Here is a 27661-nt window from a genome sequence, read left to right as displayed (position 1 = left end):
CAGAACCAGGACTCTAGCCACTGTGCTAACCATCAACTAAATGGTAAACTCCCTGGTGGCAGGAATTTTGCATTTCTATGGTCTGACAAAAGCCTTGTATACTACAGGCATTTAATACATTTTCATAGAATTATGGTAATTGTAAAAATGAAAGTATTTTGGAAAAGAGCTATAAAATTGTAAGGTGGTGATATCAATAATAATTTAGTTTAGAGTTGACTTGACAGCATAAACCAAAAACATGCTGAAAGGGAATCAAATCAACAAGACTATCTATGGAAATGGTGACAACAAAGTTCTAGTCCTGAACTCTACTAATAGTTCAATGGGTGATCCTGAGCAAGGCCCTTCACCTTGGGTCTTGTTTCTCCAGGAGTAAAAAAAGGAGTTTGGAATAAATGATCTCTAATATCCCTTTAAGTCCTAAATCGTGGACTATGCCAAGACAGACCCTTGATCTTATAGGATGAGCAGAGATTCCTGTTCACTGAGGTCCCCCACCTCCATGCCTATCTTGTACCTCTACTATACAAATAGATATGCATGTGCATGTATATATATTTATATATGTGCGTGTTCATATATACACACATATGTATATAGATGCACACACATACATATACACATATATCCCAAGCAACTGCTGCTGCTTAATGTTTTATTTTGGTTTTTTAGAAGAAAAAAAAAATTTCTTTACCTCACTCCAAAACTGAAAGGAGAAACCCAAAGGTTTGTCTCATTTCAGGATTCTTGGGCAAATTTCTGCTGCTCAACGTGTTTTATTTACACACACACATACTCAGGGTTCTGTCCTGGGTCCTTTTATCTCCTTTCTCAATCTTCTTTTCCTTGGGGATCTTATCAGTTTCCATGGAATCAATTATTATTTCTATGCATTCAATCCCAAGAGCCTCGTATCTAGCCTTACAAAATGATATTCTGGGAGCACGAGTCTGACCATATCAGTTCTTTGCTCCTTGCCTCAGTGAGTCACTAATGCCTCTAGGATAAATATAAACTCCTCTATTTGGTATTTAAGGCCCATGACAGTCTGTCTCCAAACTAGCTTTCCGGACTGACTCTCTGTGATTGCTATCATTTCAGTCAAACTAACCTACTGACTGTTCCCCATCCCTGGCTTTCCATCTTCCTCTCTGTGCCTTTGCCAAAGCTGTCCCCAATGTCGTGACTGCTCTCCTTCTCCACCTTTGTCTTGTGAGATTCCAGATGCCCTTTCAAGCTTGGCTCAATTGCCACTTCCCCAACTTTCCCAGTTATTAGTGCTCCTTTTCCCTGCCAATTATTCCTTATCTATGTTTTACCTCCCTTACATTTATTTATCTACACTCATGTTGATTCTCTTCAGCTTCTTAAATGGATTATTTAATTTTTGTCTTTATAATCCCAAGATCTAGCATATAGTGTTTGCCCAGTTGAATTTTCATTTCTCACCTAAAAGCCAGCTCTTCCAGCTGATAGTAGTTCTCATCTCGGAGGATCTGGAGGTCCACCTGCAGTTGCCTAATGAGTCCTTCACACTCTTGGAGGTACATGATGACGTCTGACTCATACTGCACTGGCTGCCCTGATTCCAGGTGAGCAGCATCCTAAGGCAGAAAGGAAGAAGAATCCATAACAGTCACTCTGGATCGCTAGAATGACCCATTTTTTACCTCTTAAAGCTGAAAGCAGGAGACACCAGAGAAGACAGCAGAGGGAGACAGAAGTGGGACACTGGTAAAAAACTCACTGCCTGTAGCGTGTTCTTTGCAAGTGTCAGTTTTTCTTCACAGCTCAAAGCACCATTTTGGATTTTGTTGGCAATTTGTAGCAGCAATTCCAGCCTAAAATAAGATATAAATATATTGATTTCATCTCTATGACCCAGGCTACCTAGAAGAAAAATATCAGATCACTTTTGGGTACAGAACCAACCTTTCTACAGCTGGCCGCAGTAACTTCTCTCGCTCTAGCATCTCAATGATTAGCTTTCCCCACTCTTCTTCCACATCATTGGGATGATAGCCTTGAGGCAGCTTAATTCGACCAAATTCAATCCATACCTAGAAACAAAGCCAGTGAAGAATATAAGAATAATAAGAAAAATTCACATTTATATAAATACCTTAAGGTTTGAAAATTGCTTATGTATGTTAACATATATTCCTATATGTCTTCTGTAATTTAACATCTATTATATCACAGGGAAGCTGTTATAACACAATGAGGTAGGCACAAAAGGAAAATGTTGCCCCCATTTTATAGAACAGAAAACTGAGGGTCAGAGAGATTAGTTAAGTGACTTGACCAAGACCACCAAGCTAATAAATGTACAAGACAGAATTCCAATCCTGATCCCTCTGACCCCAAGGACAGTACTTTATTCACTCGGCTTCACTGTCTTGCAGCTCCCATGTGACAGCACAGGAAGACCTCTCTTAGCTACACATGCAGTGCCCATTGCAGCATCTCCTGCTTTCAGCTTCAAGAGGTAAAAAAAAATGGGTCATTCCAGTGATTCAGGGATTTCATTTTTTCCTGCCTTAGCCCATTCATTCTACATTTCTGGCAACTCTGAACAGATGATGCTAAAACCACACATGCAGTCAAGAATTCACCTTATTTCAGTCAGCTTTAAGATGTAATATTGAAGAGTACATTTCTTCTAAAACTAGGGACGAATGTAATCTATCAGAGATAAAATTCTTTTCATATTCTTGTCTGCTTCTTCACACCTCATTTTCTAAAGGTAGCATGCTGAATAGCCTACTAGAGTGGAAAGGCCACTGAATTTGTAGTTAGAAGTCCTGGGTTCAAATACTGGTTTTGCTGATGCTGAGTGAGATGAGCAGAACCAGGAGAACATTGTACACAGTATCAACAACATTGTGTGTTGATCAACTGTGATAGACTTCACTCTTCTCAGCAATGCAATGGTCCAAAATAGTTCCATGGGACTCATGATGGAAAATGCTCTCCAAATCCAGGAAAAAAACAAAACAAAACTATGGAATCTAGATCCAGATTGAACCATACTATCCTATTTTTTTTCTTTTTTGAGGTTTTTCCTTTTTGCTCTGATTCTTCTTGCACAGCATGACTAATGCAGAAATATGTTTGGTGTGATTGTACATATATAGCCTGTAATCAGATTGCTTGCTGTCTTGGGGGGGGGGGGAGGGAGAAAAGATTGAGACTAGAAATCTTATAGAAACAATTGTTGCAGACTATTTCTACATGTAACTGGAAAATAGTAAAATACTTTTATGGAAAAAAGTAAACAAAAAAAATCAAATACTGGTTTTGCAATTTATCACTTGTGTGGACTCTGGCACTTTATAAACCTTCTCTTTATAAATCCTTCTCTATAAAAGAGAAATGGTGCAGCAGATTATCTGTAAGATTCTGTCCATGTATACATGCTTATGAATCCCTATTCCAATTTTCAAAATCTTTAGGTTCTAAAATGTCAATGAAAGCCCCTTTATTCCACATCTAGGGAAAGGATTAACTCTCTCTGAAGGGCAGAGACTCCCATATCCCTAAGCCTCAAGACTTGGAACATCTTTATTCCTGTCCCCCAAGTTCAAAAATTTTGTATAATCCTTCATTCCTCTCTACTCACCCCTCCCCCAATCCAATCAATGACCCAATATCATAATTCCTTTCTCTGCAACATCTTTCTTTTTTTTTCTGCAACGCCTTTTCTCCACTTATACTCCATTCTAACTTAGGCCTTCATCATCTCTTGCCTAGACCAATGCAATAGCCTTCCAATTGGTGTCTCTACTTAAGTCTCTACGTACTTTAATCCATCCTCCACTCACCTGCCAAAGTGGTTTTCCTAAAGCACAGATGTGACCATTTCACTTCTTTCTTTTCCCTCCCCCTCCCTCTCAATAAACTCTAGGGGATCTCTAATATCCCCATGATGAAATAAAGTCCTTTGTTTGGCATTTAAAGCTCTTCACCAGCTGGCCCCTTCCTACCTGTCTAATCTACTTACATTCCACTCCCCTCCACACACACTATGATCCAGCCACACTGACCTATTTGTTGCTTCTTGCACATGGCGCTCCATCTTGTTTCTCCGGCTCTACACAATGCCTTATTCTCCCTCTAGCCCTCTGACTCTTGGAATCCCCAGATTCCTTTAAGACTCTACTCGAGTACCACTTTATCCAGGAGGCTTTTTTGGTCCCTTCTCAGCTACCAGTGCTATCCCCTATAAAGTTACCTTCCATCCACTTAGACTGTATTCATCTTGATTATTCTGAGACATATACAGTTAGGTTCCAAGCTGAACTAACTCATAATTGTTCTGAAGACCTCTGTGAAAAAGGATGATTGAAGGGGGATTTCAGCCCTGTGGCTTTATCTCTAGTTGGACTTGCAAATAGACTTTTAATCAATCAATATTAAGTACTTACTGTATACCAGACATGTACTAAACCCTGGAAATACAATGAAAATACAAAAACAGTTCCTTTCCTCAAGAAACTTACATTCTAATGAAAGATACTATTTATATAGACCTCTATTATAGAGTATAGTATGTAGCATTTTTCACATAGATATATCTATATATCATATCCAGAGATATAGATGTTCAGTCTTTTCATTTCTGTTCAACTCTTTATGACCCCATTTGGAGTTTTCTTGGCAAAGATACAGCAGTAGTTTGCCATTTCCTCCTCCAATTCAGTTTACAGATTAGGAAACTGAGGCCAACACAGTTAAGTGACTTGCCCAGGGTCCCATAGCTAATAAATGTCTAAACCCAGTTCAGATTTGAACTTGGGTTTCCTGACTCCAGACCCAGCACTCTCTGCCACCTAGCACAGTCATCTATATAGATATAGCATTCATTCTCTCTCTCTCTCTCTCTCTCTCTCTCTCTCTCTCTCTCTCTCTCTCTCCCTCCCTCCCTCCCTCCCAGAATATATAGATATTAAAGGTATAGCTATATCTATATATCCCAAGATAGATAGCTTTTCTCATTAGAATGTAAGCTTCTTGAGGGTTGGAACTGTTTTTGTGTTTTCTTTATATCTCCAGAGTTTGGCATATGCCTAGCACACAGTAAGTACTTGATAAATTACTATTGATTTATTGATTGATTAAAAGTCCATTTGTAGGGGCAGCTAGGTGGTGCAGTGGATAAAGCACCAGCCCTGGATTCAGGAGGACCTGAGTTCAAATCTGGCTTTGACACTTGACATTTACTAGCTGTGTGAACCTGGGCAAGTCACTTAACCCTCATTGCTCCGCAAAAAACAAACAAAAAAAAGTCCATTTGTGAATCCCATCTAAAATAAAGCCACAGAGCTAAAATTGCCCCTTTTCACAGAGGTCTTGAGAACAATTCTGAGCCAGGTCTGCTCTCTGAGGGCAAATAGCATTAGATAAATAAATGCTATGTTGGAAAGGGAAGATAGAAAAACCTGGCTAGAAAAGAGGCATAGACCTCAGCAGAGGAGTAAGCTTCCTTACCTCTAATAATTTGTACAATTCCTCAATTCTTCCTTTTTCTCTCTCCTTGGCCAGAATTTCAGTTTCTTTAAAGTGTATGTACTGGTTATAAAGTGCCTGAAATAGGACACAAAATAATTTCAGACCTAATCTTTTGCTTCAGCTTACCCTGGGGTCAGCAGTTATCCCACTCAGACTTAATTCACTAAAACTGCTTTGCAAAAATGCCATCCCAGTCCCAAGTGTTACCTTTAACTCAACAGGGTTTTGGGGAAATGATTTGTCCGACATCAACATAGTGTGTTGTTTGATCCAGGGAATGAGGGAATCTACACGGTTCTGGTACTCTTGCCACCTAGAATCCACCTCCTATTGACAGGGAACAATCACCAGGTACCTTATTAATAGCAGTACTCCAAAAACTCCTGAGAAAAGTCTCTCAGTAACACCCCGCTCTCTGCCACAAGATAATGTTGTTTATTCTCTGAATTCAGTGAATCCATGGTGGCACCAACTGTTCGCTTTCAGAGGTTCACAACTGGAATCTGTAAGTGGTGGCCCAGGTACCCCTGAATGTGACTCAGCTGCCCAGGACCATAAAACAGATGATCTTCCAAATTTAGATCCCATGATCACAAAAAGCCCAAGGCATGTCTAAGCAAATAGGCACTTGAAACAGAAAAATCACAGTTCAAGCCAGAGCTAACAAATACCAGGGAAATGGGTGGGGAGAAATGTTCTAGGTTCTTAGCACTGCCCATCATGGACAGGATGCTGCAATACAAACTATGCCTCTAACAATGCCAATAGATGAGGTTGAAGATGATGGATGGTATTAATCTTTCAAATCTACAACATGAAGCCTCTCCTCATAGAACACATCCAAAGAAGAGGTTACCTCATGAGCTACTTGGCAGTCAAACTCAAGGTGCAACGTAAAAGCACCCCCCATAAAAATGTCTGCTCACAAAATGTTGCTCTATTGCTTCATTCACTCCAAGTGTCTTCTAGCTAGAAAAGGTCTCAAGCAAATTCATTCTTACCGTAGCACTAATTCCTTCACCTCCCTCCGGGACTTTGGGGAAGGCATCATAAATTGAAGACACATAAGTGATTACAGACTTCTCATCTGGGGAGGGTACATCGACATCTAAAGGAAAGGGGAAACAAGACTCTTAAGCCAGGATGGAGAATCAGTCACCTGCTAAGGAAATGCAGGCCATGTATCCTAAACTTGAACCAGATTCTGTCATCTCTCACCTTCTGCATCCAATAACCGGGTGACCCCAAGTCTTTCTGCCACTTCAAAGGCCTGTTCCAAATTCTCTCGATTGCTCTGGATCTGTACCCTCTCCATATCTACCAAGTCTGGCCTGTAAAAAGTCACCAAAGCAAACACTGGAAGATGTTCCATGCAAAGTTTCTAACCAGCAGAGGAAACTTTCTAAACACTTAAAGGGCTAAACAACTGGGGGATAAGGAGTTGGGGAGTGAAGGGAGAGGTCAAAAGGAAGAGACAGGAGTCTGGAAAGGTGCTGATCCCATTTATAATTCTACATTGGGAGAAAACATTACCATGATGCTAAAGGTGTATGATAGTAGATCTTATGGCTTTGGCCTTAAGAAAGCAGGGAAAAGCACCAGAACTAGCACAGTGTGATGATATGCACCTGTTTATGGCACCTGGGAGAATTATGTTCAATAGTTCCCCTGTTCAAGGGTATACCAGAGCCCTGTTTCCTGGTGTAGGCCAGGTGCAGCAGACAGAGTTCGGGTTAAAGGATTTAAAGATGAAAGGGACTTAAAGAGATACTCTAATCCAACTCTCTCCTTTTACAGCCAAGAACAGTTTCTCAGAAGTGAAGGGACTTGTTCAATGTTGGACAGCTTAGAAAGGAACAAAGCTGGGATTTAAACATGGTCTACCGACTCCAAATACAGTACTCTTTATCTGATGTTTCTCAGTTTACAAAGGAAGGAATCAACAATCAGAGAAGCGTCCAACAGGAGGCATGAGCTGCCTCAAAGGTGGTGTGTTACCTTGTCATGTTCAAGAAGAGACCATCAAGAATGCCACAGAATGGATCACTGCAATGGGTGTAAAATAGCACTAGACGATCTATCCCTAGATTCCCTTCTAGTTCTAAACTTACAAGTTTTATACATAAAATAACAGCAAGGAAGAGAAAGAAAGAGACCATCTGGATCCCAATATGGTATTCCTGCTCACATACCTGTATCGGTGAATAAGTGCATTGAACATCTTTCCATCACTCCAGCATGAGGAAAAGTTAGTGCATTTGATTCCTGTGTAACCAGCTGTCACCTTCTGGGTCCACAATAGCAGCTTTTCCTTTGCTGACATGTCTCCTGACTCACCACTGATGTAGATGTCAGAGATCTGCCCAAAAACAGAATACAGAATGACATTTTCCTTAAATAGGAATAAGAAGTCCTCTTAAAGGCTCTTTTAGCTATACCATGGTGGGGGGGGGGGCAGTAAGGAAGAAAGGAGGGAAGAAGGGAAAATGAAAAAGGAGGAGAGGGGAAGAAGGGGAGAGCAGAGAGGAGGAGAAAGGAAGAAGTAGATGTGGGAAGGAAATGAAGTAGAAAGAGGATGCTGAATGAGAAAAGAGAAAAAAGGGAAAGGAAAAGGGAAAAGATAATAGGCTATATAGAAAGGAGGGTTTGGGATGTGGAAGGAGGGCTATGGTGGGAAAGGAGAAGAAAGGGAATCTGTGGCTAAGAGGATTGCTAGGATTTCAGACAAAAATTCTAGCACTGCAGTCACTGTAGAAAAAGAAAAGGCTTTTTTGAATACATACAATCTCTCTCAATGATCTCTCTCCTCTGAATTCCTTCGATTGTGCCACACAATTTATCTATTAATTAGATCTTGTTTTATATCATTCACTGTCATTTCATGTTTGCTAGTTCTCTTTTCCCAACTATATTTCTAAGTCCCTAGAAGAGAGGGATCATCATAAACAGCCAGGAGTTGCCTAATAACAGAATAGGCTGCCTCGATAGTGAGCCTAACTGATGGTGGAGATCAACAAAAGACTAGACAAACTTATCAGGAAGAATGTGGAAGGCAGTCCTGCATGGGGTAGGAAGATGGACTAGAGGCCTTTATGGACCCTTCCACTTCTATGACTCTTCTGTAACTCCTACACCAGAGGTATCATGTACCCCACAATTCTGCCCCACCTCCACCCCAGTGCAGCCAGATCAGACCAAAATGTAACTGGAAAATGTTTAGTTAAAAAAAATTACAATAACATAGATAATGTTATTTACGGTTTTGTAAGTCAATATGTCCTACAGAGATCCTTTTCTATTTGAGTTTGATGTATATCACTACTCTAATTTATCTAGCATGGATTAATAAAGACTTTTGATTATTTGATTAATAATCACTTGGTTTTATGCACAATATGAAAAACTTTCATTTTTATAATGCTTGCTCGGCTTGGAGTTGGGAAGACCTGCGTTCAAATCCTGCTTCTGACACTTGATATCTAGGTAACCATGGTTAAGTCATTTAACAACCCTCTAAGACTAAGTTATAGACTAGCTACAAATCAATTGTTATTCCCAGACTTAGTTTATTGCTAGATTGGTGTTGACTGTTTACAAAGTGCTTTCCCCACAATAACTCTTGAGATATGTAGTACAATGATTATTATCTTTTTTTTAATCCAAGAATCTTTTTATTATGTTTTTTAGTCATTTATGCCATGAATTCGTAGGGGATTGGTTCCAACAGCTCAGGTTCTTTGTCATTGGTCCTCACAAAGCGTGCTTCTCTGGGTGGAGCAGGCTGATATTTCAGGAAGGGAAAGGGGAAGGGGAAGGGGAAGGGGAAGGGGAAGGGGAAGGGGAAGGGGAAGGGGAAGGGGAAGGGGAAGGGGAAGGGGAAGGGGAAGGGGAAGGGGAAGGGGAAGGGGAAGGGGAAGGGGAAGGGGAAGGGGAAGGGGAAGGGGAAGGGGAAGGGGAAGGGGAAGGGGAAGGGGAAGGGGAAGGGGAAGGGGAAGGGGAAGGGGAAGGGGAAGGGGAAGGGGAAGGGGAAGGGGAAGGGGAAGGGGAAGGGGAAGGGGAAGGGGAAGGGGAAGGGGAAGGGGAAGGGGAAGGGGAAGGGGAAGGGGAAGGGGAAGGGGAAGGGGAAGGGGAAGGGGAAGGGAAGGGAAGGGAAGGGAAGGGAAGGGAAGGGAAGGGAAGGGAAGGGAAGGGAAGGGAAGGGAAGGGAAGGGAAGGGAAGGGAAGGGAAGGGAAGGGAACTCAGGTGCCTTTTTCTTTGGCTTCCTTCTTCTTCTGGTCATTTTCTTTTACCCTCTTCAGGAAGCTATCTCTGCTCTTAGAATGCTTAATATGCTCAATACGCATGTTAATTCTCTTGGCTAGAATCTTGCCCTTAACCTGTTTGTTTACAACAATGCCTGCAGCATGTTGAGTAACATTATAGACCCATCCAGTCTTGCCATGGTAACATTTGCTGAACTGTGCCCATACCCTTGATATCTACAATATCACCTTTCTTGTATATTTGCATATACGTAGCCAAAGAGACAACACCATGTTTTCTAAAGGGCCTAGAAAACACGTAACGTGTTCCTCTCCTTTTTCCTTTTGTGTTCGTCATTTTGGCAACTCACTGGAATATGACGGAGCCGGCAGAAAGTGATTATTATCTTTATTTTATGGATGAGGAAACTGAGGCTCAGAGATGGGAGGTGAACTTGCCTAAGGTCACAGACACCAAGGAAACTGGAAGTAGTACCCAAACCCAGTTCTCTAGGCTTCACATACAATGTTCCTTTCACTCTCTGGAAAAGTCCACCCATGTCCCATTCAACAATGTATTTCACTAGGCGGCAATCCTCTCAAGCAAATAAAATTTCAACTCCTTTCTATGATAATGAATCTGGCCAACCATTTTCTTTCTAGGTATCCTATACAGGGAATGTATGGGCTCTGATATGAACAGAACATCTGTCTCTTGGATATATTTATAGCATTCCTAGCAAGAGGGCGGACAGTTTTCCTATCTCCACATTTTAGTGACTAAACATCTCCCTCTACTGACACATCCTAGAGCTTTTCAATTTTTGTCACTTAGCATAGATGTGAAGGTAGAATGTGGTTGTGTAGCTGAAAACAGGACAGAGGTGAAGAGGGGATGGGTCCTAAGGAAATAATATGGAGCTTCTGTATTTTACTGATTTCTATAACAATAACAAATTCCAGGTAGATGGATGGTTTTAAGTCTGAACAAACCAGAGCCTACCTTTCTGGTGGTATCTCCCTACTGAGAGTAAATCATAGCACTTCTACTCTTTGAATATTCCTACCCAAAGAACACCTTTGCCAGGGATGCTAAATACAACTGTTCTGCTTCCTCACAAAGAACACTCATCCTGTGCTGGGGCAGTCACTTGGATTGTCATGGGAATTAGAGAAACAGCCTTGTTGTTACAAACCTGAATAATTCCATTTGGCTCCTATCCACCTCCTCATATAATACACACACACACACACACACACACACACACACACACACAGCACAGTGTGCTACTTGGGCTGAGCAGAAGCTTCTAAATTAATCTCTAAAATCAACCAGAAATTCAGCATCAGTTCCGGAGAGTTGATTGGTTTTTAACAATGCAGCTGTTTAGATTGGGAAGAAAGCCTCTCTAAGGATTTTCCCTTTAATCGAAGGCCAAAGCGTCTCTATTTTGACCCTCTCCTGATCCACACTTTCCAAGGCTCTCTTATTATTAATTTTCAGACCCTTGATGCTTTTCTAATGGTTTATTCATTCACTAAGCAAATACCTTTTTGAGTATTTATTATATGTACAGCACTGTGCTGGGCACTAAGGCAGATACAAAAAAAAAATACACGGCACTATTCTTTTCCTCTAATATACTGAGGAGCCAAGACAAAATAGTTAAGTAGTAACACAGGACGATATCCAATTAATAGTCCAAAAGAATGATAAATACTATGTGTGCTGCAGAAATAGTTCTGATACACGCTACCTGCCTATTGGCAAGTTAAGAATCTCTCTTTGGGCCTTCCAGCTCTTACATTCCATGATCTATGCTTTAAGGCATCTTCCTTTTTTGACATTGTGTGCTCTAAGGCACCCTTCCATTTTAACATTCTAGTTTCTAAGGGTCCTTCAAGCTCTCTTTCATATTCTATGATTTTAAGAGATCAGAAAGTGACTCATGTCTGCTATAGTGGTCAGAGAAAGCTTCAGAGGAAGCAGGACTTGAGATGAATCTCAAAAAGATGGGGTTTGAATAGACAAAGGGAAAGGGCATTCCAAGCCAGGGAAAGAACCTGAAACAAAGGTTTGGAATTAGATTCTGGTTCACAGATGTGATGGAATGCTCTTGCTCAGTAAGAAATGCTAATATGGGGGCGGCTAGGTGGCGCAGTGGATAGAGTACCAGCCCTGGATTCAGGAGTTCCTGAGTTCAGGTCCGGCCTCAGACACTTGACACTTACTAGCTGTGTGACCCTGGGCAAATCACTTAACCCCATTGCCCTGTAAAAAAAATTTAAAAAATTTTTTAAAAATGCTAATATGAAGAGTACAGGGAAGTATGAGAAGACATGAACTGATGAAAATGGAAATGAAGTAATCAAAACAAATATATATATTATATATATATGTATGTATGTATACACACTGACTAAAGCAATGTAAATGGAAAGAACAAAAACAATAAAACTGGATTCTGTGTAATTATAATGACCAAATTTGACACTGGAAAAGGGATGAGAAAATGCATCTCACTTTTCTTTGCAAATGGGGGAAACTATGGGTGAGTAATATTACATGTATACTCAGATTTGCTTGATATGTTAGTTCTGCTCAAATGCTTTTTTCTCTTTTTTACTTACTGTTATATGGGATGATTCTTTTTTGGGGGGGAAGAATATATTTGGAAATGAAGATTATGTAAACAAAAGATGTCAATAAATATTGAAAAGGTTTGGAGCTGAGGATTAGTATGGTTTATGTATGGTGGAAGATGGAGAAGAGACCAGTTTCACTAGAAAGTAAAGTTTATATTGAGAATCAGTGGAACCTGAGATTAGGCAGGTTGAAAACTAGGGTGAAAAGCCTGGATTTTATTCTACAAACACTAGGAACCACTAGGGTTGGCTGGGATCCTTGCTGAGATGCACAATTACTCTTTCCCAAGCTTCTAGTTGGCCTTACTGCATCATAGGGGAAATATTAAAAGACAAAGTTTGAAAACAGTCCCCTAGAGGGGGTAAGAGAGCACTCTCCTGGTTAGGGGCATCTAGTGATGCTGAGTGTAAATAACTGTGCTCACAAGGCAAGGACTCTTGATCACCAGCAGAGTTTGGGAATAAAAGTGGCTGGTGTTCCTGGAGGAAACACACCTTACACCTTTACAGCAATCCTCTGGGTTTGACAAATATTAACTGGCAGTAAAGGCACTGAATGACAAGTTGTGCAGGGAACTCAGTTTCTATCAGTGGCATGTCAATTATACTATTAGCAACAGTCATCTACAATATAGATTAATAATAACAATAATCATAATAATAGCATTTACATTGTGCTTATGATGTGCCAGGCACTGTGGTAAGTGCTTTACAAATATTATCCTGTATCATCCTCACAAGAACTCTGGGGGGTGGGTGTTATTATCCCTATTTTATAGCTGAGGAAAATCAAGGCAAACAGGTTAAATGACTTGCCCAAGGTCATACAGCCAGTAAGTTAAGTTTCTAAGCCAGAATTGAACTTAGATCTTCCTAAGGCCTAGCATTCTATCCACAGTGCCATTTAGCTGCTTATTATTACAATGTTAGTATACTGTTTTATGACTATTAATAGTACTCATTAGGGGCAGCTAGGTGGATAGAGCACCGGCCCTGGAGTCAGGAGGACCAGAGTTCAAATCCGGCCTCAGACACTTAACACTTACTAGTTGTGTGACCCTAGGCAAGTCGTTTAACCCCCATTGCCTCACCAAAAACAAAACGAAACAAACAAAAAACACAAAAACCCACACACACAAATGGTACTCATTAAATGTATATGCTATAATAAATTGTATGCCATACTATTATATACTAACTATATTCTATAATACATTAATTACGTATTATAATCAACACCATGAATTATTTTGCTTAGACCTGTGGTTTCATTAGTATAGAGTTCCTAGGTAAGGAAATTCCCTATATCAATGAAGATCAACAACTATGGGCAAATTCAAGTCCTACCAAGTTGCCTGAGGGTACTGAGAGATTAAGTGATTTGCACTTGTCAGAGGTGGTACTAGAGCCAAAGTAATCCTGACTCAGAGGTGGGAATGGGTTGTTTATCCATTATACTACACAACCTCAATGCCAATCACCTTTAGAGGCAAATGTAACAGTATACCTTTCTTTTTTGAAACAAAGTTGTAAATCCAAATGTAAATGCTAGACTCTGGTAAGCCTCTATCCTTCAATAAGTTAATTGTGCTTTCCTTCAAATCTGTTTACTAAAAACAACCAAAACCTTTCCTGTGGTTAAAGTCAAATAAATGCCTTACTCATGAGACAGTGAGGAAGTCTGAGTTGAAGTTCCAGTTCCAGAATTTGCTTTATTCATATCCTTGTTCTGACCCTTACTTTCTCTAAATGGGGGTAACCCTTACACAGCTTCATAAGGCTATCGAAAGGAAATACTCCACAACTTCCAGAACACGCATCTCTCTCTACATGGATGCATATTCCTCCCACTCCTGCAGAGTGTGACACTTCTATAATGTCATACAGTCTTCAGACTGACTCTTGTACATTAAATATGTAGGCAGCTAGGTGGCACCAGGCCGGAAGTCAAAAAGACTCATTTTCCTGAGTTCAATTCCAGCCTCAGACACTTGCTAGCTGTGTGACCCTAGACAAGTCACTTCACCCTGTTTGCCTCAGTTTCCTCACCTATAAAATGAGCTGGAGAAGGAAATGGCAAACCACTCCAGTATCTCCACCAAGAAAACCCCAAATGAGGTCACAGAGAATCAGCAACAATTGAAATGATTGAAAAAAACCACCACGACAGAGTCTCTATGAGAGGGGTTTCTAGCTTGGTAGAATCTACCAGACTTTGCACTCCTCTGACATAGCCTCTGATAACTTAGGGTTAACTCATGCCACTATGAGGCATCAGGGTAGAACTTTAGTAGAGGAAATCACTTTCTTAGTAATAAAGTACTATAGAAATGTCAGTACTATCACTGCTGTTATTAAAGAGATGGGAAACTGAAGTTGTAGACACATAAACTGAAGTAGTAGCTGGTGCTGGAAAACATACCAACTGATCTCCCTCCAATCATTTTTAGCCACTCATGATGACAGGGAGGCAGCTCACCCTTCACTTTGGGACTGCTATAGTCAAGAATTAAGCCTAGGGCATGGGGTAGCCAGAGACACCACCACAGAACCAGTGGTTAATTCATCAGGGCCCAAAGAAGCTGACAGATGCCACATTCTCCCACTCCTGGTGCAAAGGAAAGGGGGTTTTAATCAACTTTCTTTGCTCACAATGATGGGGTTAAGGGCAAGAATATGGCAGCAGCATGGGATGGGGTATGACAGTGACAAAAGAGATGCACGACTCCAGTCAGCCCAGACAGTGGTATAGGAAGGCAGCCAGCAGGACCAGCATCAGAAGCATAATTGGTATGCAGTTGCTCACTTCCCTTTCCAAAGACTGATAGGTTTATCATTCTGAAAATCATTCTGTCAGCTACTACTATATAATCTGCATTAACTCTGTCCTGCCAGGCATGGGGCTAGGCTTGAATCAGTTAGCATGAATATAACTCTAGCATGTGATTCGCCAAGTCCTCAAAAGGGAAACGTGCCCCTAAACCCTGCATATCACATAAGTCTCCATTATTGAGCATACAGCTCCCTAGGCATGTATTCGAATAAGTTTCAATCATTCTTTAAACTAGAAGGACACAATGCCCACAGCAAATTTCCTTTCTCAGTGTTGAACTTCCAATTTCCATAGAAATGCCCTGAGAAGCACTGGGGCTTCAGTGAACTCAAGGCATTCACAGGTTAGATGCCAGTCCTGGAATTCTGTGACTGCTTTCTTGTGTAGGTTAATCTCCAGGCGTATTCAATACACGCTCCCTTGGTAAGGTTCCGGGTTTGCTCTCTGCAGACAGCAGCTCCCTGCCTGACCAATGTGTCCTTCCTTATTGTTGTCCCATTTATCAGCTGGGGATTCTGGCTCCAGTCAGCTGCTCCAGTCTTGATTCTCCACTTAAACACCACTTTGATTTTCCAGGGTCAGAACATACTGCTCTCTGACAGCCTGCACACTGACCCTGACTTCACGGCTCCACACAGCAGCCCTAGGAAGCAGCCTCCCAAGCAACAACTCTCAGAAGAAGGTTGTCTTGGAAACTGATAAAGACTCTTTGGGCCTGGGTCTCAAGGGCTTTAACTCAAGAAACTTTAACCTCTTCATTTGCCCTGTGGGGCTGATCACTTGGGGGTTCCCACAGGAGCAAACTAGAGCCAAAGAGAAAGAACTTGCTCTAAATCTCAAGCTTCTGAAATCATGGAGTCAGACAGCATTCTACACTTAATCCCTCAAGTACACACGAACACACAGACACACACACATTTTCACACCTCGGGACCTTTCTATGCCTGGATTATCCTCATTCCAAGTCCTCCCCCATCTTTAACATCCTACTCATCCCTTCAAAGCTCACTCGCATGCCATCTCCTCCTTGCAGCCTTCTCTGATTTCCCCTAGTGAAAAGTAATTTCTCCCTCATCTGACCCCATAGCATTTACACTCTTCTTAGTCACTTTTTATAGTCTAAAGTGTACTTTATTTATCTTTGGATGTGTCTGATATTGCCCCCTATTAGTAGAACTATAAGCTCAATGAAGTTAAGGACTGTGTCATGTCTCCCTCAGTGCCTAGAAGGGTTATGTGCATGGTAACTATTTAATAAAGGATTACTAAATGAATGAGTAAGTGAACTGCTGTTGAATAAATTAAAAAGGCATAGATGGGAGGTGGGTTGGTTGTCAAGCAAATGTGTCAGACAAAGTGGATTCACACACTCAAAAAACTTAAGTGATGAGCTCTTATGACCTAAAAACACTAAAACTGCCCTTGCTCAAAGTTCCTGTCTAGTCAGATGGACTCTTTTATTTCAGGGGATGAAACTTACATCAGGAGTCCTACACTGACTGTGTTCTTTAAAGTAAAAACTTTGCCAGACTGCTTTTTCTCTTCCTTTTCCAGCTCTCGTCATCTAGTACAAAGCTTGTTAAACTGTATGAGTGCATGTAACTGAATGTGGGAGTTGTGAAACATTTGACAATAGTAGAAGGTTACATATGCCTATTTTATAAACCTATATATACCCGGGGTCACATAAAAATTTCTCAGATGAAAAGAGGTAGTAAGTGCAAAAAATTTAAGAAGTGCTGATTTAGAATCCCTTCCCAAAAGCCAACAAAGTCAACCTCCAAATGTCCTGTCCTTTCATTACCTAAACACTTGAAGAATTCATTCACTGGGCTTCATCTCATCAAAGAATATTTTGTCAACATTACCTCTGCCAAAACAAAACAGATCACATCACCTGCTAAATAAAACTTCAATTATTTCACAGAGATTCCACCCCGAAATAAAAGTCCCCTCTTGGTCCTTGACTTCCAGAACACATGCACCCACCACCACTCTATCCCCCTCAACACTCCCCAACATCCAGCACATTATAAAGTAGATTAAAATCCATCAAAGAACCAATTAGCCAGTCACAGACCAGGCTTTCTCCAATATTTTTCCCCCCTCTGTTTGTTTTCAGTCTCCAACCTTTGACACTACACACCATACCAACACCAAAGAAGGCACTAGAACAGGACTCCAATTAAAGGTTCACTAGCCTCCCTCAAAAGGGCTCAAACAAGTATCTTTTTGCTTAAGAAATACATGTAGCTCCTCAAGTCCTTGCTGAGAAGCAATTCAAGACACTCTCTAAGTGGACCCTGCTTCAAAATCTTCCTAGCATCCTGCTATCAATGGCCAAGGGCCCTTCCTCTTAGCTTTGTCCCTTTTCTTTTCAAGCTCTTCAAGTATATGTGTGTGTGTATACACATATATATACATACATATATACATATACATATCTATATCTATCTATCTATATCTTTCCTTTCATGGAGGCTGACATGCACTGAATGATAATGTCAGCCACATATATCACCATAAATTCCAGAAAATACTGATCTAACCAACCAAGCCACTGTTCAGTCCCTTCCCCTTCTAGCTATTTACCGCTCTGAACCACCAAGTTGCTTCTGAGACCTCTGTGCCTACTCCCAGGGCATGAAAATATGCTGAGCTTAGAAAGATGGACCTTAACCACCAACAGGAATTGCCATTTATAATCCCCTGCAGGAAAGAGATTGCTTAAGTCCCAGTGAATACATTTCTCCAGGTAAGAATAACTATAGGGAAGAAGCTCTTTCCCTCTTGCCCCTGCTTCCTCCACAGCTTCCATTCCCTTAGACATCCTTCACCTCTGCTATGCTGATTCTAGAAACTAAAGTCAAGCCTCCCCATTGACCTTACATGCTATGACAGTTTCTGGTTGCTGGGAAACTGAGAAAGAGGCCAGCAGAGAGTAAACAGTCCCTGGCCCTGAACAGCATTAGGTACCTTCATCATTTCCAGAGTGAGTACACTTGCAACACGTAGTTACCCATAATCATGGGCTTGCCCAGGGAGACATACTTGGTTCCAAGTTCCAAGGGGGAACCCAAAATAGATTCAGCTTGTCATGTCCCAATAGGCCACTAAATTTACAGTACAGGGCACAGTTTAATATCCTATTGAAAAGAAGGGATCGGCTTCCCTACTCCTCACCCTCACCTCATAACAATGGGACCCAGAACTCGAAGAGCAGCCTAACCATCCTTTCACCATACCCACCCACCTCCTCAGGACCCCACGACAGGATGTGACCAGCTTCCAAAGACAGGGCACCATCCTCTTCAGAGAGAGAAGTGGAGCTTTTGCTGGGCTCAGCATCTTTCAGTTGGAGCATCTTCCAGTGGGGCCCATCGCTGCCATAGCCAGAAGAAGTGGGCAAAATACCACTTGTGGTAAGGACACTAACAGACAAGTCACTCTGGGAAGTGGGTAGCTTGGGGCCATGGTGGGTTTCTTGCCCCATGGGAGCAAGTTTCCTAGGAGATGATGAAGATACCCTGGGAGGCTTTCCAAACCTGTGTCTTTCTAGCTGCTCCACCAATGGTGAAGGAGTAGATGATTCTGAGGGCGTCCCAGGCTCTATAGACCAAGACCCTGTCCAGGCAGTACTTGAAATGCTCTGTGCTCGGCCCCCCAGAGTCTGATCCTCTGATGACACGCCCTTAGTCCCTGGGACTGTAGGTTGCTCTGTCCTGGGCAAAGTGTTTGTCCTGAGCCCAAGCAGAGTACTCTCTTTATCAGCTGCAGTTTCCCTTTGCAAAGGCAGAAGCACAGCCCTGCTGCTGCAGGATGCTGTCCTCTGAAATGCCACCAGCCGGCTCACTGACTTCTCACAGTTCCTCTCTGCTGGGTTGTCAAAAAGGTGAGCAATGACGGTCGTCCCTTCTTCCAGGGAATCCCTGAGCCCTCCAGCTCCTGGTGGCTCATCCTCTACCAGTAACTGAGCTGTCTGGATTTCTCCTTGGAACTTCTCTTTCACCTGTACAATCAGCCCCTGGTCTCCAGTGCCTAGGCTGGGGGCAGGGTCTGCAGGAAGAGCAACATCCTGGGGAGGACTCTCCACACTCTCCACTTCTTTCTCTTGGGAGGGACTCACACTCACTCTCAACTTCTTTGGTGGTTCATTCTCTTCAACTGCTTCAGTCGCTTCTGAGGGCTCTTCCTTGGGAGATGCCTCTGGTGTGAGGGTTTTCTTTCCTCTCCACTTCCTTTTGAAGCGAGCTCTCTTCTTAGGAGATATGGGAGCTTTCCCTGGAATAGCCACTGACTCCTTTGGTTCCTTAACACATCCCAGAGAATTGCCCATATCCTTCTTTTACCAAACCTTGTCAACAAGGCAGTTAAACTGATCCTGGGCTCCACGAAAAATCCCAACCTCAGCTTCATCAGATTAGTTGTACATTTCCAACCACGCACTATGGTGACAATCCCTCTGATTCTTCCTCCCTCCCTGCCTCTCTCCCAAGCTCTTCCAGCCGCCGCTGTTTCAGACAGCCATCTTACAGACTCAGAGCTGCAACAAGACACAAATTCAAAGCATCTCACTGCAGTTCAGAAATCACTTGACCTAAAAGCAGACAGAGACCGGATTGGCTGCAGCTTCCTCTCTCCAAATATGAGGTAATTGGAGCACTGCCCTCAGTAACACAAACAGAAAGCAAAAAAGAGATAGAAACAAGGGAAGGGGAGGGGAGAAATGGCTGTGTGTGTGTGTGTGTATGTGTGCGTGGGGGGGGGGTTGGGGGGTGTATGAATATTTGGAGGAGGGAGGAATATGGGTGAAGATAATATAAAAAGGAAAACAAGAATAGAGAAGAGCTGACACGTTCAGCATGCAAAAGAGAAGGAAAATCTAGAATTGACCTCGGCTAGGGAGCCTATAAACAATTAGGGAGCCCCCCCCCAAGTCAAAAATGAAAACAATCTTAGCTGTTATAGCAAAATATATAAAGACAATATGTAAGGTACCTTCTACCTCTAAAATTCCATGATTATAAAACATTAGACAAGATCTCCAAAAGGTAGGTTATCCCCAACCTTGTTTGATTCAAGGTGGAGACATAAGTGGGAAAAGGGAACCTATGCTTTAAGATTCATCTGATTGTAGCATTTCTTGTAGCTGTCATAAGCCATGGCAAGAGGAAAGAAAAAGGCTTGTTACTGCTTGATCCTTTCCCAATATAAACACGAGATTGCTATAAGGATAGTTTTGTTTCCCTTTACACACACACACACACACACACACACACATATATATGTATACTTATACACATACACGGCAGGATTAAACCCACACCAATCTAACAAGGGACTCAGATAACCTGATATATCCTGTTTTTTGGTGGAGGGGAAAAAAGAAAGGAAATCTTTGTTTCCCCATTCTCCAAAATGAAGAGTTGAGGTAAATGATCACCAAGACCACATAAGCTATCACAGGGAGGGCCATTTGCCCCACCCACACTAGATGATATCACACTGCAGGGCAGTGAATGCTGACTCCAGGTATAAAAATCAGAATTAAAAATCCTCATATTTCACGAACATATTTCTGACATCCCCATCCCCATGTGGAAGGGAAGCATCTTACATATATATAGATCTGCCTATTTATGACATTTGGGTGATTCTTCCATCCAATTTTTCTTGCCCAAAGGAAGGGCCTATCTGAAACTTAGGAGGAGGGCACTGCAAATAGAATTATATATACTTGTTCCCTACTATGGATGCATCCCAGAAGGTGGCCTGATTTTTCTAGACTGATTGAGTCCATGTAGTAGTCAGAGGCTGCCAACCTAGCCCTGAAGATCTCTGTGCCAGTCCAGCTACTGAATAAATTCTCTGGAGATGCACAAACTCTTCCTACTAAAGAGGAGAGAAGGCATGCCTTAAAGCAGTGGCTCCTCCTTATTCAGACCCAGCCTCTCCAGCGATGCACCCTCCATCTGTTTCACAACTGCAGTCTGCCTGCTTCCCTCAAGCATACCCTCCTCCCAAAGAGCTGTACTACCACCTAGTGGCCTTCATGAATCACAGCAAAGCAAACCAGGATGGGAAGAGATAGAGAAAAACAGGAACTCCCATAGTTATGCTGTGCAATTCATTCCACCAGTAAGGCACACCCAATAGGACTAGGTAGTGCAAAGCACAGGCTCACAAATAAGCTTCCAGAAAAGACAGCCTAAAGCTATGGGATTCTTAAGCAGAAAAAAAGGGATCCTATTTTATTCATCAAATACCAGGAAGTACCAAAGTGGGGTGGGGAAACAAAAGCCAGGGATTTAGATCACAAGGAGGGCTGCTAAGGGGACTTTTTTGAGTTGTCTAATGCAGTCAAGGCACTTTCTGCCATGGACCTCTTGCACATGACATTCAGTCAAGCCATTCCATTTCCTTCCCAACTTCTCTCTTGTCGCAAAGCTGACCCTGACCTGAGAACCAAAAAATCAAGACATCCTAGCACATTGTGCTTCCCGACCAAGCCTGAGAGGTAGGCAGATTTGTGATGATATCTAAATCCATGATGTCTATGAATGGACATTACTGGAAACTCACATTCTCTCTGGAGCTGTTAACCTCTCTGGACCTCAGTTTGCCATGTGTAGAATGAAGAGGTGGACTAAATGATCTCCAAGGTTCCTTTCAGGGGCAGCTAGGTGGCACAGTGGATAGAGCACTGGCCCTGGAGTCAGGAGGACCTGAGTTCAAATCCAGCCTCAGACAATTAACACTTACTAGCTGTATGACCCTGGGCAAGTCACTTAACCCCAAATGCCTTACCAAAAAAAAAAAAAAAAGACTCAATTCAAGGTTCTTTTCAGTTCTAAATCTATGATCTCTGTGAATGTGAGCTCCTGGAAGCTTACATTCTCTCTGGAGGAAACTTTAAAGGCCATGTAGTCCAGGTCTTCCTTTTACAGATGGTGAACCAAGGCCCAGAGAAGTTAGTAACTTGCCTAAGGTCCGTTAGTGAAGAGCAAAGCTTGGATCTGAACCCCACCTTCTCCCTTTCTTGGTTCACCCAACTGTTAGTGCCTTCTCCTCTGTTTATATCTTGTACACACAATGGCACATGTTCTCCTCTCCCTTTCCCTTAGATTGTGAGCTCTCTGAGGGCAGACCCAGCCTTTAGATGATGGTAAGCACTTCATACTCAACCCAGATCCTTTGATTCTCTTTTGTTTGTTTGTTTTTTTGTTCAGGCAATGGGGGTTAAGTGACTTGCCCAGGGTCACACAGCTAGTAAGTGTCAAGTGTCTGAGGCCAGATTTGAACTCAGGTACTCATGAATACAGGGCTGGTGCTTTAACCACTGTGCCATCTAGTTGCCCCTGATCTTTTGATTCTAAGCCTAGTGGTCTTTTCACTAAATATTAAGCTGCACCCTATTAGAATGTAGGCTCCTTGAAGGCAGGAGGTTTTTCTTTTGTTAGTTTTTGTTTGCTGAGTACCTAATACAGAGTCCAGCTTAATAAATGTTTGCTGAACTGATATAAATGGGCACCAGATTGGTCTTTCCCAGGACTGTTTCACCAAGCTTAGATGACACCAAGGTAACTTGTTCTTGGACCCCATCCCCCAATGTGGCAGCCTAACCATGCAGACCTTATGGACCTGGGCAATTCTTTACTGCCATTTCCTATGCTTTTTCCTGCAATGCTAGCAGATCACTTCATCTTTGCAAATGTCATGTGATCTTTCATTCATTCAATAACAATGTGTGGAGGCCTTACTATGCTTGATGGTAAGAGGATACAAAAAAGGCTAAGAAACCATCCTTGGGTTCTTTAAAAAAAAAAAAAGAAAGAAAGAAACCCCTGCAAACTATTAACAACCATATGATTGTTCCAAATGCTTAACAAAAAGAGAAATGCACATTTAAAAATCCTGAGGTTTCACCTTATACTCAGAAAACTGCTAAAGATGGCAGAAAAGAAGAAAAATCAATGTTGGAGGGACTGTAGAAAGACAGTATAATAATACGCTGTTGGGAGAGCTGTGATTTTGTCCAACAATTCTGGAAAGCAATTTGTAATTATGCTTTAGCTGTATATTCCCAAAGAGGTCAACTATAGGAAGAAAGGCGCAATATACCAACAGATTCATAAATCTCTTCCCACTCCATATCTACCCTCTGCATACCTGCAAAAGTGATTTTCCTTAAACATACATCTGACCATGCCACTCTACTACCAATAAACACCAGGGATTCCCATTGCCTTTAGTAGGAAATATAAACTTCTCTGACTTTTAAAGCCTTTCATAATTTAGTTCCAATCTATCTTTCCAAACTCATTAAATATTATTCTGCTTCTAACACTCTATGGTCCGATCAAAATGGACTTCTCTCTGTTCTCTCATCTCTTAATTTTGTATTCAGCATGCACATGTTTACTGTATGTATGCATGAGTATATGTTTTCTCCAGGAGAATGTAAGCAAGCTCTCAGAGGGCATAAATTGTTTTCCTTTTGTTTCTGTATTCCCAGCCCCTAGCACAGTGATGGACTTGATAAATACATGTTGATAAAGACGTGTTAATACATGTTAATAAATACAAGTTCACTTTTGAATCTTGTCCTTCTGATCTTGTCCTGATAGATAGCTAATTTTACTTCACACTGTCCTCTGCTCTCAAATCCCTTGTGCTCTTATTCTCTTGCCACTTATCCTTTACAAACCCCAAGCCCTGGATCATCCTCCTATTTTGCCTCCTCTGTGTGTAAGCACAGATTGAACTGGGCTGGAGGAAGTCACACAATCATGCTGATTGAGGCTATGATAAATTCATGTTATCTAGCTGTGCCCAATCTTGCAGTCCTCCCTAACTGATGCCCTATTTCCCTCCCCACAGAAGATGTTCAAACTCTCTTCTCTGCTCAAGATTCCTACACCTTCGCCTCTCCGTCTCTCTCAAACGAGGCCCATGATTCGGTGTCAGCTCCCTCTTCTACCCTTTTCTTCATCTCCTCCTTTCTCCTCCTGTCCCACAGTCTCTAACAGTAGGACGGCTCGGCTCCTCTCTCTTAACTGCCAGATGGTCCTGATTGCCTCTAGGATCATTTTCTGGTTAACTTTTTAAGCACTTAACAACTTGGCCTCATTCTATCTTTTCAGTCTCATTGGGTATGACTCCCTCTCTAATACGATAAATGGCTTTTTTGTGCCCCTTTCTTTTTTATGGTTTGTTTATAAGGGATTACTATTTGCATATAGAAGGGGGAAATAAAGGCGGTGTTAAAACAAAAGAAAGCTATAAGAATAAAAAATGGGGTAAAGAAGGCACTGTTGTCCCTGACAGTAGCTTACAATCATTTCAAGGAGAGAGTAATGTCTAGGTACGTGTCTCCCTGCTTATCAAATCCCAAATATCCACAGGCACAAATCCTTTACACAAAAGCTTCAAGGATGCCAAACCCGAACCTTGGATCACTCCTACCATCTTCCTCACTCATTCATATTCATGTACTGCTGAACAGAGCCGGAAAAACTTAAAAAAAACAAACTGTGCTGACTGGATCCACTAAGGAATTTATGCTACCTAATCTCAAATGGGCACTGATTAGAGCAGGGCAATGCTTTTACAGTTCTCTAATCAATTCATCATCTTATTTACCACATTGAGTATTACAAGTCTTTTTATCTGTCCTCAAGCTTCTCACATTACTCTACCCTCCAAATTCTCCTGGCTGATTCCTTGCCTCATACTTCAAAAACAAATTGAGACAAAAAAAAAATGAGGCCATTCACCAAGAGTTCCTTTTCCTTTCCTTCTCATTTCACTCAAATATCTTACCCTGCTATCTCTGCTTTAATCCCTATCTTACAGGAAAAGTTGCCCTCCTTGTCAAGACAAATCCCTCTACATGCACCCTTGTCCTCAAGCCTTCCTGATTTTTCTATCAAGTTTCCCCCATTATCATCCCTTCTCTCTCTTTAACCTTCAATTTCCCCCCTATCTACTGGTTCCTTTTCCTGCTACCAACAAACATGTCCATGTCTACCCCATCCTTAAAAAACCCTTACCTGGATAAAGCACTGGCCCTGGATTCAGGAGTACCTGAGTTCAAATCCAGCCTCAGACACTTGACACTTACTAGCTGTGTGACCCTGGGCAAGTCACTTAATCCCCATTGCCCCGCAAAACAAAACAAAACAAAACAAAACAAAAAAACAAAAAACAAAAAAACCCTTACCTACCATCCCCCCCCAAACAATCATCTCCTTAAGAAAGCCAGTTAAACTCAATGCCTCCACTATCATCTCATTCTCTTGTAAATCTTTTGTAATATTGATTCTGAACTTGTCATTCAATTCTTTTTCCAAAGTTACCACTGATCTCAGTTGACACATTTAATGGTCCCTTCCCCCTCATTTCTCATATTTCTTGACCTCTCTGCAGCATTTGACACTGTTAATCACTCTTTCTCCTGGGTAATCACCCCCTTTTTAGTCCCCAAGATGCTACTCTCACCTGGTTCTCTGACTCGTCTGACAGTTCCTCCTCAATGTCCTTTGTTGGATCTTGATCCAGGTCACATCCCTCCTCCCCGCTAAACTTAGGAACCCTCAAAAGTCTGTCCTGTGTTCTCTTCTCTTTTCCAACCAAGCTATCTCATCTGGTGATCTCATCAGCTCTCATGAGTTCAATCAACATCTCTACATACAGTATTTCCAAATTTATACATCTAGCTCTAGCCTCTTTCTTGACTGGTTTCCCATCACCAACTGGTTCTTGGATATCTCAAATTGGATGTCCTAGAGGCATCTCAAATTCATTATATCCAGAACAGAATTCACGATCTTTTCTGCAAACCCTTCTGTAATACCAGCATTCCTATTACTGTGGAGGTCACCACTATCCTCTCAATTATCCATTCTTGGACCCTCAGCATTATCCTTGACTCCTCAGTCTTACTCCACATAGCCAATCTGTTGTCAAGTCTTGTCACATTTATCTTTTTAAAAAACTTATCATATGCTTTATTTTTTATATATTTTATTTTTCCCCAATTACATGCTAAAACAATTTCCAAACTTTTGAAAAAAGTTTTGAGTTACAAATTCTATCCTTCCCTCCTTTCCCCCTCCCTGAGACAGTAAGCAATCAGATATAGTTTATATGTGTACAATCATGTACAACATTTCCATATTAGTCATTTTGTACAAGACTCAAAAAAGAGAGAGAGAGAAAGAGAGAAGGAGAAAGAGTAGCATGCTTTAGTCTGTAATCAGACAGTATAAGTTCTTTCTCTGAGGTGGATAGCATACTTCATCATGAGTGCTTTGGGACTGTCTTGGATCACTGTATTGCTGAGAATAATTAAGTCATTCACACATGATCATCACACAATATTGCTGTCACTGTGCACAATGTTCTGGTTCAGCTCACTTCACTTTACATCTGTTCATGTAAGCCTTTTCAGGTTTTCCTGAAATCATCCAGTTTGCCATTTCTTATGGAACAATAATATTTCATTACAATCATATACCACAGCTTGTTTAGCCATTTACTTATCAATGTGCATCCTCTCAATTTCCCAATTCTTAGCTACCAAAAAGAGCTGCTATAAATATTTTTGTATATTTTTTTCCTTTTCTCTTTTTTTGGATGTCCTTGGGATATATAGACCTAGGAGTGGTATTACTGGATCAAAGCGTATGCAGAGATTTTATAGCCCTTTGGGCATAGTTCCAAATTGCTTCCCAGAATGGTTGGATCAGCTCACAAATCCACCAACAATGCATTAGTGCCCCATTGTCATTTCTATCTTCACATCTTTCTATTCACAGAACTACCAACAACATAGTTCAGACCCTAGTCATCTCACACATGAACTACTGCAATACTCTTCTAACTGATGTTCCTGCCTCAAATTTCTCCTCACTCCAACATCCATCTTCTGCTCAAGTTGCCAAAGTGATCTTCCTAACATTAATGTCATTCCCCTCCTCAATAAACTCTAATGGATTTTTATTACCTCCAGGATCAGATATAAAATCCTATTGTTTTATATTTAAATCCCTTCAAATTCTGACCCACTCATTCCTACCTTTCCAGTCTTCTCACAGTTTATTCCCCTCTCCAAGAGCACTCCACTCCAAGCATTCAGTTATGGTGCTGTTCCTCAGAAAGGACACTCCATCTCCTGATTCCCTGCCTCTGGACTAGCTACTATCCTCCATGGCCTGAATGCTCTCCCTCTTACCGCCCCCTCCTAGATTCTATGGCTTCCTTAAAGGCAGTTCAAATCACAGCTTCTGCAGGCAGCCTTCCCAGTTTGTTCACATACATGTACATGTAAATGTACATAAACACTCTCACAAAGGTATCTGCACTATGTCTCCTCAATTAGAATGTGAGCTCTTTTGTCTTTCATCCTATCCCTGCACTTAGCAT

At 41.6% G+C, this 27661-nt stretch overlaps 1 protein-coding gene across 19 annotated transcripts in view; it reads right to left on the bottom strand.

Annotated features, from left to right (window-relative positions):
• Positions 1-27661, bottom strand: part of LOC122751408 (microtubule-actin cross-linking factor 1-like) — a 287171-nt gene that overhangs the window by 206015 nt on the left and 53495 nt on the right. For 18 of the 19 annotated variants that reach the window (XM_043998438.1, XM_043998450.1, XM_043998446.1 and 15 more), the window contains exons 6-13: positions 7707-7873; positions 6733-6845; positions 6516-6622; positions 5722-5841; positions 5494-5589; positions 1936-2063; positions 1751-1844; positions 1453-1607 (exon numbers count right to left, since the gene is read on the bottom strand). In XM_043998438.1, coding sequence (XP_043854373.1) covers positions 1453-1607; positions 1751-1844; positions 1936-2063; positions 5494-5589; positions 5722-5841; positions 6516-6622; positions 6733-6845; positions 7707-7873 — 980 coding nt within the window. Of the gene's footprint in view, positions 1-1452; positions 1608-1750; positions 1845-1935; positions 2064-5493; positions 5590-5721; positions 5842-6515; positions 6623-6732; positions 6846-7706; positions 7874-18488; positions 18744-27661 lie in introns of those variants that run through there. The other variant, XM_043998452.1, reaches the window with a different exon arrangement.

The sequence above is a fragment of the Dromiciops gliroides genome, chromosome 3, assembly GCF_019393635.1.
Source record: "Dromiciops gliroides isolate mDroGli1 chromosome 3, mDroGli1.pri, whole genome shotgun sequence".
Taxonomy (NCBI): domain Eukaryota; kingdom Metazoa; phylum Chordata; class Mammalia; order Microbiotheria; family Microbiotheriidae; genus Dromiciops; species Dromiciops gliroides.
Note: the sequence above shows the minus strand (reverse complement) of the source record. Positions and strands in the feature narration are given on the sequence as shown.